The sequence below is a fragment of the Macaca mulatta genome, chromosome 4, assembly GCF_049350105.2.
Source record: "Macaca mulatta isolate MMU2019108-1 chromosome 4, T2T-MMU8v2.0, whole genome shotgun sequence".
Classification (NCBI taxonomy): Eukaryota; Metazoa; Chordata; class Mammalia; order Primates; family Cercopithecidae; genus Macaca; species Macaca mulatta.
Window position 1 is genome coordinate 9,086,105 of NC_133409.1, and position 13,234 is coordinate 9,099,338.

The 13,234-nt window shown below is 42.7% G+C and overlaps 1 protein-coding gene across 1 annotated transcript in view; it reads right to left on the minus strand.

The window, feature by feature from the left end:
* The window catches only part of PACRG (parkin coregulated), a 588,979-nt gene that overhangs the window by 249,079 nt on the left and 326,666 nt on the right, over nt 1–13,234 (minus strand). Inside the window, exon 3 of the mRNA NM_001266357.1 lies at nt 3,431–3,602. Within this exon, the coding sequence (NP_001253286.1) occupies nt 3,431–3,602 (172 nt within the window). The remainder of the gene's footprint in view (nt 1–3,430; nt 3,603–13,234) is intronic.

Genomic DNA, 13,234 nt, shown 5'->3' on the forward strand with positions numbered 1-13,234 from the left:
TCTAATCTCCTCTTCTGGATTTCTGCTTCTGTTTCTCAGAGGCCACGTCTTCCTGAATCCTGAGGATGTCGAACAAGTTTCTACAAGTTTCTTCTGGTTCTTATGCCAAATGCTGTTGAGGTATTCTTTTCCTCTGATTGTGCACGATACTTGCTTCCCTGTGTGTAGAGATTTTTCCCATGGCCCCCTGGGGCTGCAGTGTTGATAATGTTCTCGCTTTTATTGAGGAGAGAGATTCTCAGACAGAGTTTGCCGGTTGCTCTTGGCCCCTCTCTGCCCTCTTGACCGCTATTTTGGAAGAATCCCCTTCTGAATTTCATATGTGGAGATTCCAGACACTGCCTCCTGGTATTGCTCTGATAGATTGAGAAGGATTTATCTTTTCCTTACTGGATGGGGTAAATGTGAATCTGCAATCCCCGATCCAGACAAGTAAGAGGGCTGCTGTTTTCTCATCCTCCCCTACGAGGTTTTGCTGCTGCTCCCAGCAATCAATGCTCCATCATCAACCCTGAGTACTTTATGTCAGTATGATTTTGGAGTTTCTGACCCCAACTAACTCAAGATGGAAATCAGAAAGGTGGGAGGGACAAGGGAGCAGCAGTAGTTGTACCAGAAAACAACATCAGTGAAACAGGTATCCGAGACCCACCGTGTGGGTTATTCCAGAACTTGGGGGTTTGAACCAAGCAGCAGTAGGAGAAAAAAATGGTGAATTCTTGTTTGTTATCATATTAGAAAGCCCAGAGCCACTATATGTGTCAGTTTCTCATTTCAGTATTATCAGTCTTCTAATTTGTTGAAATCAACCCAGGTTCCAGAAATACAAGGGCAGCGAATCCTAGCTCACTGCTTCACAGTGAGTTTATACATTTGCGTTGTTTTCATAGATATTAGTTAGAATTAAAAAACAAAAACAAAAACAAAAAAAAACTTCTACTCTGCTTGCTGGTAATGGTGAGGTTAATTTTTGCCCCTGGGTAGAGTCAAAATTATACTGGGTATGGTGTGAAGATAAAATACACAGAGATGTTTTATGTTATGTCAGTTATGTACATCAGCCCATTTCTAGATCAACTAGCCTGCTTCTGGAATTCCCCCTGAAAGATTTTCTTTATGCACATATTATTTTTCACACTGTGCTGGAACTGTGCATGATCTTACATAAGAAATCAGCGTTTCTTCCTGAGAAAAGTCTGGCTTTTAGTGACATAAACAGATTGAGAAGGAAGGAGCAGTTAGACTCAGGATCGGTATCGAGTAGCAGAAGTGCTGAAAGCCACACAGTGGCATCAACCAAGATAAAACTGTCATCGCTTCCGGAACCCTAAATCATCAAATTCATATCTAGTTAATTTTCCCTGACAAATCATGTTTACTGAGCTCTTGATAACGTTTTCACTTATCAGCAGATGACCTCTAACATGTGTGTACTGTAAATTTAGTCACCTCACTCCTCTCTTAACTCATTTATGTATCTTCAAAATACAGATCAAAGAGAGTTGAAAATCACTTCACCTTGGCCTGCAAAACTCCAGTGTGGTATGCTTTAATTGCAGACAGCATAGTCAAAATATTACTCAGCAATTCCTTTTCTGCCTGTCAGTGTCTTCCAGTGGGCTCTGAGGGAGAGACCCCGAGAAGGCAGTGATCCCAACATGAAGCATTGATTAAATAAAGAAAAAAAAAAGAAGATATGTCTGAATATTGCTGCTATTCTGCCAGAGGAAAAGAACACACAGTTCCTGTGGAGAATATTCTGGGCCTTTCTTGTTTATCAGAGAAAACTACATACCACCCTTTAGAAATGTAGCAGTTCAAGTGGAATTTAATGTACTCAAAAATGTGACCCATCTGAGAGAAGAAACTACTTTTGGAAAAGGTTTTTAATGTGGCTCAGGACACTACACCCTCCCTGACAGCCTTTAAAGAGCCTCCCTTCCTGAAGCTGTGGATGAGGGAAGCAAGCTGATATTTAATAAGTTCCTTTTCAGGGTCTCTTTTCTCTCCGTGTTACTTTCACATCAGGTAGCACCGTCCTTTGGTTTGGTTTCACTCTGTCTGTCTTGGTGGAAATGTGGTGTGGTCAGTTACAGATCTCTACGGAGACCTCAAAGATCTGAGGGAGAATTTCAGAGTTGATTGATGCAAGCAGTAAGAGCAGAACTGTGGAAAGCTAGCATTTTGATCACGATACATTCGAATGAATGGCAGGTGACCATGGATAAGATTAAATAATCCAGACTCTGGGAGATGACCCTACGTTGAGCTAGTTTGTTCTTGTTCTGATGAAACCACGTGGGAAGAGCTCACCTGAGCCGGTGGGGGTGGGGTTCCCCAACCTAGAAGACTAGCTAAGCGTCCTGTCAATCATTTTGGGAAGCTGTCCATCCTGGAGTGGAAGATGAGGTAGAACTTGGGGTGGGGGGAGCAGGGGCCCCTCATCTCTCGAAGCCATGGGCAGTTGGGCCTGGATCCAGGGGGTAAAATTGCCTGGAGCAGCTCTGACTGAGAAAAAGGTAGGGTCTCCCTCACCTGCAGAATGAGTGTTCAGAGGAGGCACTTATTGTCTGCTTTTAATTAGTGGTAGCAATAGCAGCAGTAGCAATGCGGGACAGGTGGGCAACTCTGGGGTTGGGGAGGGGGTGTGCTGGTGAGTGTTAGAGGGGTCAGGCCTGCCACCTTGACTTGAGGAGAGGCCATCCTCTTCCTGAGCTTGTACCAGTGGATGCCAGGCATGCCCACCACGGTAGCTCTATTGGCAGCAAGGTAAGAATGGACACAAGAGTGTTCTGGAGCCCTGGAAGGCTGTCTCCTGGGACAACCTCAGGTGCTTTAGACAACTAGTCCAAGGGGCCATGCAACTATGTGAGTAAGGTGCATGCAGAAAGGAAGGACAATCTCATTTCACAGACAGACAAAGCCAATCACAGGGCTACCACAGAGTCACCACCTTACCTATTGTAGATTAAAAGTTTCAGGTATTTAAAAACATGCTTCTTTTCACCTACGCAGCTGGGCTTCCCTTCCTTAAAATTATGAATCCGACTACCTCAAATGTACTCAACATAACTGTGTTTATAATTTAAAAATTAGAGATGCCACTTAGAAAAAAAAGACTTGGAAGTTAGCAGCAGCAGGTAAAGACCTCTGGATGCATAAGTTAATGCTTATGTCATTACCATGAGACATTGTAAATTAGCACAAGCCCCATGGAATTTGTTTTTTTATGTGGCTAAGCCATAGTGAAATACTGATGATGGGATATATTTTTGGAGATTTGGGTTGTCTGGCCTCCTAAGTCAATTTATGAAAATTCCTGCAAAACCTGGGGACCACCTCAGTCTGTTGTGTTTTATTGCTTAATTAGCAAGTTGTCAAAAAGCAACATCATATAAACTGAGTGATGCTTTTTCACCTGTTCACTTACTTTTTATCGGGATAATGAGCTGTGGAAGGACAGGTAGGATCTTGTTCCCACCGTGTTCCAGCATGTCGTGGATTCCTTGCCGAGCAAAAAACTCATAGGGAAATGTCATTTCACAAAGCCCATCAAAAAACAGAGGCAGATAATGATGGTAATCCAGCTTCTCAATTTCTACCTGAAAGCAGAGAGAGAGGAAACGCCATGTGAAAACAGCATTCGGGCAGAGCAAGGCAGACGAGCTGTGTAGCTGTCACCCACTCCTGAGGGGCACGCTCTTAGAACTTCAGGAAGACTTTCTTAACCCATCCACCCAACGACCTGAAGTATGTCTTGGTGTCCTGAATCAATTAGCAATGAGGTTAAAGTCATGGAACTTTAGATCTTAACAGTCAAATCTCCCATCACATATAATACACGTTGAGAGCATATTAACAATTTGCTGCCTTTTTGTTAATTTGTTACCATTTGGCTCAAGTATATTGAACAGGATTCAAGAAGCCTCTGGAATGTTTGCTGAAAAGATCCACGTAAAAATAAAATGAAAGAAAAACAGCTGAAAAGATTGGTGCCCAAGGTTCTAAAAAGAAAGCCACAGAAGTGCACGTTGATACGTTCCTGGGAGGCATGCCTTCTTTGGGGCAAACAGGAGAGTGGGAGGTCAAACCTGATTCCTGGCTTGTTCACTGGAGCCTGGATGACAAGTAGAACATTCAGGCCATCAGGAAGAAATGGAGAGGACAAAGAGTGGGCTGAACTTGGGACCACTGTCACCTCAAAGTTAAAATGTCCCAACCTCCCTTCGCCTGCTTCTTCTGGGAGCAGAGACAAATCTCTTTCCCACATCTCCATCCATCACCCTCAGAGTCCCTCCATGTTCCCCTGTCCGGACCTTGGCAATAGCATCCAGCAGCACCAGGGACTGGGAACTAAAATTCTGGGGTTGAGAAAAGAGATCGTGAGTTGGGAATCATCTACCTGCAGAAGATTCAGTCTTGCTCGAGTCCTCCACTGTCTAGGGTACTTGTGGCCTGAGCTACTGCCAGCAAGGCGTCAGAGCTGAAGGTGAGAGTGTACATGGAAAGGAGCCCACAGACTCAGACTGCAGGTGTAACACATGTACACAGAGCAAGGGATGGGGCCTTCCCAGCAAGAGGTGGTAATTTCCTTGGTTTTTAAATCCTTATGAATGCACCCAGCTTCTAGTTACCACCTTCGAATCAAGTGAGGAGCCCATCGAGACCTTTGAGAAACTCCCTTTTACATTAGTAGGAGATTAACAATTTTTTTCATTGATAAATTACATGTATATATATTCCCTATGTAGAGACAAATTATACATATATTTATTCCCTTTATATATTCCATACATTATATATATATATTAATACATATTTATGGGATAAAAAGAGATATTCCGATTTTGTAACCAAAAATTGTAATACCACTTAGCGGGAGATTTTTGTACCTTCCAGCTCTCTCTCAGCATTCTAGAGTTTCACGCCACATGCCTGCCTACCCCTGGATGTGGGTAACTGGTAACGAACCCATCATGTTCCTGAGTGTTTACTGTGGGTCGGGGTGAATCAAATTTCCTACAGGTCCCCAAGCAGGAAGGGCAAGGAAGTAAGCAGGTAAGAGGTGACGTCCAGATCCTCTGTTGGAACTGGAGCATAGAAAACAAATCCCTAATGTAGGTTTATACAGACATCAGTTTTACTTTATTTTCCTTTTATATTTATAAAATTTACTTTATTCAGCATACATTTATGGAATATATATTTTTCTCAGAGATTTATGTGCATTTGGAAATGTTTTAAAACATTATTTTGTACAATTTGAAATAATAATTTTTTTCTTAGGTCCTAAAGGCCCAACGTTGTCATGGATAATTTTACCTTGTATACTAATTTCACAATAAAAATGTCATCTATACTATGTTTTTAAAACATTTTGGTATGTTTTGCTAATTCTTTTAGCTTATTGTCACACTTTTACAAGTGTTTCTTGTAAGTACAAAATTAAATTTTGTATTTTACTATGGCTTAAGATGGTTGTATTTTAATACATTAAGTCATTTACATTTATGGCCTCATTTAACTTCTGTCATCTTATTTTTTTGTCTCCAGTTGTTGTTTTTTATTTACTTTTTTCTTTGTATTTTGCAGTTTTGTTATGTACACTATGTTCTATTTACTTTTTTGTGATGACTTTAAAGCTAAAATATCCTGTTCAAACATTTTGTTGCAGCTATCTTAAACATTTCCAAACTTATATTTATCTTAGTGAGAGATAAATAAAGTTAAAAGTCTTCTACTAAGACTGTTGACATGTCTGTTTTTTCCTTGGAATTCTATTTTTTCTTTATATGTTTTGGGGCAACAATACTAATATCAACAACAGCAACAATAATAACACCAATGTTTGTGATGCCAGACACTGTTGTGAACACTGTGCTAGTTCATTTGATCCTCAAGCAACTGGAAGACGTAGGCATTATTAATATCCTAATTTTCAATATGAGCAAACTGAAGCAGAGATTTAATAACTTGCCTAAGGTCTGCAGCTAGTCAGTGCTGGAGTTCAGTTTCAAGCCCAAGCAGTCTGGCTTTACGACATGGCACTGCCTGTCAGGCTTCGTTGTTCGGCACATTGAGGTTCAGCATTATTATAACCTCCTGGTGAATTGTTCAATCTACCCTTATGTCCTTATCCTCTTTATCATTATTGATGCAGTTTGTCTGAGTCTAATATAATATTATTATTGCTATAACTGGTTAATTCATCACATCTTTTCTATCCTTTTGCTTTCTTCTTTCCTCTGACATTAGATTTTAAGTGTCTCTCTGAAGTAACTTACAGATTTGTTTTTCCCACTTTTCTTTTTTATAATGTGCTTTCAAACAACAAATACTGAGTACCTGCATAATTCTTATTCTCAAAATTTTGAAAAACAAAAGTTATGAGAAAAGAGAAAAAAGAAGGAGCAATTGAAAGACAAAAGTCAAATGAAAGATTGAGTGAGTGAGAGAGATTGAGAAAGAACAAAATTATCTCTGCATCTTCATATCCTCCAATATCACTGACCATAGCAGTTCTTTCCTACAAAAAATTATCTTCTCATTAGTTCTTTTTTTTAACTTTTTTTTTTTTTTTTTTTTTTTTTTGAGATGGAGTTTTGCTCTTGCTGCCCAGGCTGGGGTACAATGGTGCAATCTCGGCTCACTGCAACCTCTGCCTTCCGGGTTCAAGCGATTCTCCTGCCTCAGCCTCCTGGGCAGCTGAGATTACAGATACGCCACCACACCCAGTTAATTTCATATTTTTTTAAGCAGAGATTTTTTTATTATTATTATTAGAGATCACCTGGCCTTAGGTGATCCACCCACCTCGGCCTTCCAAAGTGATGGGATTACAGGCATGAGCCACCACAGCCAGTCTTCATTAGTTCTTTTTATGACCTGTTTGCACATTATTTGGAAATATCTGTTGTCATTGCAAATATGTTGCCTTAAATTAGAACAACAGGTAGGGATCCACCACCTCGTCTCACTGCCACCAGAGACACAGATATGGCTTTTGTTCAACTGACTCTGGAACTGCGTGAGGAGCTGCTGGATTCTATGGTGCCCAACAGGCAGCTCTCACCTAACGGACTAAGAGCTGCAGGACTTGTGGATGGCAGTTCCAAGGTGAATGTACATAATCCTGCTTGGAAGGCTGCCACTCTGATTGATGAAGAGTCAAGGAAATTCTTTTTCTTTTGAGCTGTTTATAGCTTAGAGGTTGGGTAAAGTACAATTTTGTGAGCAAAATTTACCCTTCTCTCTACCTGAGTTACCCTAAATTTAGAAATCATTTATGAGTATTTTTATCTGATAGCAATAGAGTTATTTGCATAAGTTCAGTAGGAATCTGTTTTCTTCTCTAACGGCATAATTGGAGACACTGGTTATTTTACCAAGGCATTGACCGGAATGGTATATTTTCAGAATTGACCAGACTGAAGAATGGAGGTTGACTTTATATAGTCTTTCTAGGAAAGACTGGCTGAGTACCTTGTCTAAATGATTCTCTTACAAGGTTCCTGACCTGTGGTAAGTAAAGAATGTCATTTACTAACAGGCCTGGGAACCTTAAGTTATTTTGGGACCTCAAGAAGAGAGGAATTTGTATAGGTATTATAAGCACAGTCTGATGGTGAATCCTTGGCTTGCCTCCTAGCCTTGAGGCTTTTAAAAAGCAGGATCCACAATTTCTCATAAAAGTTCCAGCAAAGCCAACTTAAAAAGAGCCTACCAGTCTGAATAACATATTGAGACTCGATCTCTACAAAAAATAAAAAATTAACCAGAGTGGTGGCACACACCTGTGGTCCCAGTTACTTGGGGGGCTGAGATGGAAGGATTGTTTGAGCTCAGGAGGTCAAGGCTGCAGTAAGCCAAGATTGTGCTACTGCCTAGGTGACAGAGTGAGACTCTGTCTGAAAACAGAAAAAAAAAAAAAAAAAAAGCAGATCAGATCAGGTTGATCACTATTCTTGCCATATTTTATGCAAATAACCAGGCCAAGTATAATGAGACCAAAATTTATTTTGAAAATAAATTGGTCCTATTATGATTTATCCTTGGCAGAAATGGGGAAACTAGAGACCAAAAAATTTGGATACTAGCCCTCACCATTGTTTTTGAGTTTTTATAATTTACCTATAATTTGGGCTAAATCCCAAATTATTTTCTGTCTGCAAGTCTAAGGAGGAACCGGGTTTTAATTTTCTTCATGATACTTTTAGTTGGCTCTTTAATGGAATAGGTACTTTTTTGTTGTTGTTCCGGGAAACAAATTCTCTTTTGACTGTAATCCTTGAGTGCAAATTATTAATGTTATGTATCTCGTGCTGTTTTACTCTTGAGAAAACCGAAGTCATGGTATTCTGAAGACTAGAGGTGCTTCAACAGCCTGTGAACCTCCCGCATTAGGAATTGCACTAGGCCTGATCTATTTTCCATTGCCAAAGCACTGCTGCTAAAGCTTGACAATATCAAGCACTCTCTCTAAGGCTCAGGGATGATCATGGAAGAGGACGGCATGAGAGATTGTAAGAGCCACGTTAGAGGCATGGAGAGTAGAAGCCAAAGGAACTCCATCCTGGGTGCTCATCTGCCATGTTGGCTTCTGATTAACCTCAGTTCCGGGAATGCCTCTGAGATTTCCAGTTTATTCCGCCTTGTGTAAGAGCACCTACTTACCATAAATCCCACCATGAGGGCAAATTCCTGGCCATTCTTTCTGAAGTGTACGTACCCCTCCGCGAGAGCACATAAGTCCTGTGTCCCAGGGAGCGGGGGGGGGGGGGGGGGGGGGGGGGGGGGGGGCAGGGGGCGGTAATGGTGCAGGATCCACCGTCTCATCTCATCACTGCCAGGGACACAGACATGGCTTCTGTTTTAAGTCCCTATTAAAAGTTTCTTTCTAAGCAACTAGATTTGTATGTCTCTTTCTTTAGCCTCTCAGCTTCCTCCAACTTAGGTGTAGGTTGACACAGACCTGCCCACAGTGAAACAATGGCTGAATAATGTTCTATTCAATGCACTTAACATATTTTGTTTCTCCATTAACTCATTGATGGACATTTGGGTTGCTTCTGCCATTTGGTTATTGTGAATAATGCTGCTATGAATATTACTGGACAAGTTTTTGTTTGAACACCTGGTTTCAATTCCTTTGAATATATACCTAGGAGTTCAAATGCTGTGTTGTATGGGAGTTGCACGTTTAGTTTTAGAAGAAACTGCCAAACTGCTTTCCAGAATAGCTGTACCATTTTATATTCCCACCAGCCATGTGTGAGGGCTCCAATGACTCCACATTCTCGCCAACACTTGTTATTTTCTGTAGTTTTGATGATGGCCATGCTAATGTGTGTGAAATGGTATTTCCTGTGGTTTAGATTTTCATTTTCCTAATGGGTAGGATGTGGAGCATCTGATACATGACACAACATGAATGAATCTTGAAAACATTTTCCTAAGCGAAGGAGGCCAGTCACAAAAGACCACATACTGTACGATCCCATTTCTATGAAATGTTCGGAATAGACAAATCCAACAGACAGAAAGTGGCTGCTTAAGAGCTGGGGGAAAGGATACTGGGAAATGGCTGCTTATTGGGCATGGGGTTTCCGTGTGGGGTGATTAAAACATTCTGGAACTAGATGGTGGTCGTGGTCACACATTATGAGTGTACTTAATGCCACTGAAGTGGACACTTACAAATGGTGAAAATGGTAAGTTTTATGTGTATTTTACAATGATAAAAATGCCAAAGAAAAAATAAAACAATAAAAAACAAACAACAACAAAATAATAGAATAACAATTTGCCATTATATTTTGAGACACATACTTTTTTTAACACGGTAGATATAGTACTACTTGCTACAGGATGATTTTTTGTTTGTAAATTCCTTTTACATATCTTCCAGGGTTCCTTTTTGTTATGATAATTTTGTTTTCAGTTGATGAATTTGGCCTAGGCTTTGGTAATCCCTCATATATTACAGTTATCATCAGGCATTTGTTTGCATGTATGTGTGCACGTGTGTATATATGTGAATGCATGTGTGTGCATGTATGTATATGTGTGCGTGTGTATGTGCGTGTGTGTGCATGTGTGTGTGCATGCCTGGATATGTGTGCATGTGTGTGTCTTAATAATATATCTGACTTCTCTTTAAGTACTTTTTCTGAAAAGTCACTGCTCCATTTCCACACTGTCCCCAGTCCCCTCTCCATTTCCACACTGTCCCCAGTCCCCACTCCATTTCCACACTGTCTCCAGTCCCCTCTCCATTTCCACACCGCCCCCAGTCCCCTCTCCATTTCCACACTGTCCCCAGTCCTCTCTCCATTTCCACACTGTCCCCAGTCCCCTCTCCATTTCCACACTGTCCCCAGTCACCTCTCCATTTCCACAGTGTCCCCAGTCCCCTCTCCATGTTCACACCGTCCCCAGTCCCTACTCCATTTCCACACCGTCCCCAGTCCCCTCTCCATTTCCACAGTGTCCCCAGTCCCCTCTCCATGTTCACACCGTCCCCAGTCCCCACTCCATGTCCACACTGTCTCCAGTCCCCTCTCCATTTCCACACCATCGCCAGTCCCCTCTCCATTTCCACACCATCGCCAGTCCCTTCTCCATTTCCACACCGTCCCCAGTCCCCTCTCCATTTCCATGCCGTCCCCAGTCCCTGCTCCATTTCCACACTGTCCCCAGTCCCCTCTCCATTTCCACACTGTCCCCAGTCCCCACTCCATTTCCACACTGTCTCCAGTTCCCTCTCCATTTCCACACCGCCCCCAGTCCCCTCTCCATTTCCACACTGTCCCCAGTCCCCTCTCCCTTTCCACACTGTCCCCAGTCCCCTCTTCATTTCCACACTGTCCCCAGTCCCCTCTCCATTTCCACAGTGTCCCCAGTCCCCTCTCCATGTTCACACCGTCCCCAGTCCCCACTCCATGTCCACACTGTCTCCAGTCCCCTCTCCATTTCCACACCATCGCCAGTCCCCTCTCCATTTCCACACCATCGCCAGTCCCTTCTCCATTTCCACACCGTCCCCAGTCCCCTCTCCATTTCCACACTGTCTCCAGTCCCCTCTCCATTTCCACACCATCGCCAGTCCCTTCTCCATTTCCACACCGTCCCCAGTCCCCACTCCATGTCCACACTGTCTCCAGTCCCCTCTCCATTTCCACACCATCACCAGTCCCTTCTCCATTTCCACACCGTCCCCAGTCCCCTCTCCATTTCCACACCGTCTCCAGTCCCCTCTCCATTTCCACACTGTCCCCAGTCCCCTCTCCATTTCCACGCCATCCCCAGTCCCCTCTCCATTTCCACGCCGTCCCCAGTCCCTTCTCCATTTCCACACCGTCCCCAGTCCCCTCTCCATTTCCACGCCGTCCCCAGTCCCTGCTCCATTTCCACACTGTCCCCAGTCCCCGCTCCATTTCCACATTATTCTTCATAGTAAAGTTTTTAAAGAGAATTCTTTAGCATCACTGTTCTTGCTTTCTCATTCCCGTTCCCTCTTTAACCCACTCCCCCACCATTTCACTGAAGTTGCTTTTATCAAGGTCACCGGTGACTTTCTTTGTGTCTAATCCTCGAATCCCCTTTCTGTTCTCAGCACAACACAATTGACCTGGTCAAGTTGTACCCCCAACACTGGGAGGTCACCCTAATTCCCTCCCTCCAATCCCTGGCCTGGCCTGACCATACTGCTTCTGAGACAGCCAGGTGGGAGGCAGTCCTAGGAGAGGCTCCACCCTCTCCATCTGGCCAGCCCACTGGGAGGAGCCACACAAGTTCACAACATTTGCAGCAGGAGGAGCCTGGCCCCTCCTCTTTCTGTGTGGAAACTGGGATGCGAATGGCCGGTGGGAAGCGCCCTATCAGGGACTCTGGCTTAGCGAGAGTCCCTGTTTCCCCCTTTTCTTCCCTTTTCACCCAGCAAAACCCTGTCTTACTCATTCAAATTCAAATTGTCTGTGAGCATGAATTTTCGTGGCCATGGGACAAAAAACCCTGTCTTCAGCCGAACTGAGGAAAAGTCCCGCAGCAGTTCCTCCTTAGAGGCTCTTCGAATGCACCTGTCTTAGCCCAGGCTGCCATAACGAAATACCATGGACAAGGTGGCTTGAAAGACAGACATTTATTTTCTCACAGTTCTGGAGGCTGGAAGTTGGAGATCAGGGTGTCAGCATAGTCCGGTTCTGTGGAGGGAGGGATCTCCTCCTAGCTTGTAGACAGTCACCTTCTCAAAATGTCCTCACAGGGCCTTTCCTCTGTGTGCATGCAGAGAGCTCGCTGGTCTGTCTGTCTCTTCTTATAAAGACAATAGTCCTATTGGGTTAAGGCCCCACCGTTATGATCTCACTTAACCTTTATTACCTCCATACAGGCCCCATCCCCAAATACAGTCACATTGGGATTTGCCCTTCAACGTAATGAATTGGAGGGGAGCGGTGGGGCACGATTCAGTCCACTGCACACCGTTCTCCTCTCCAGACCTCTCACTGGCAACTCCTTTCATCTCAATTTCAGTTCTGTGAGGCCGTCCTACTATTGTCTATCACCCTGTTTGATTTTTGTAGCCTCATCATTTATTCATTACAGTTTCTTAAGTTCTTTTTTTTTAGGGAGCTTGTCATTGCCTAGAAGAGTGCTGGGCACACAATAGGTGGGTGTTCAGTAGGCATGTATTGAATTTTAATTCTGACCTTTTGAATCTGCCCTATGTTAACTTCCTTGAGAGGGCTGCCCTGCTAAGGAACAATGACCAGATGTTGAGTGGCTGTGCCTAGGCTAGAGGGAGGGCAGCTGAACCGAGGGTCGGCTGTTTAACACTGACTCTGTAGCATGAAGGAGTATGTAAGTTTCTATGAATGTATGTATTCTACAACTTTATGTATTCTGTAAATAAAATACTATTTTTCTCTTATTAGCATTGCAGTGATTACTTACCTTTCAGGAATTTTATGACTATTATAACAGACAAGATGGGCTTCCTGATGCTTGTGTTTTCCCTCATTTCACTAGAAATCATTTAGGGTTTAATTGGCTCTTCTGAGTTTTTTTGTAGTTTTAAAATTGATATCTAATAGTTGTACATTTAAAAAATTCCTTTTACTTTTAAAACTTTGGCAACATTTCTGTTTTTTACAATATCATCAAATGCAAACATATTAAAATCTATCCATATAAATAGCAATAAGAGGTTCTTATTTTTTAAAAAATGCTGACAATA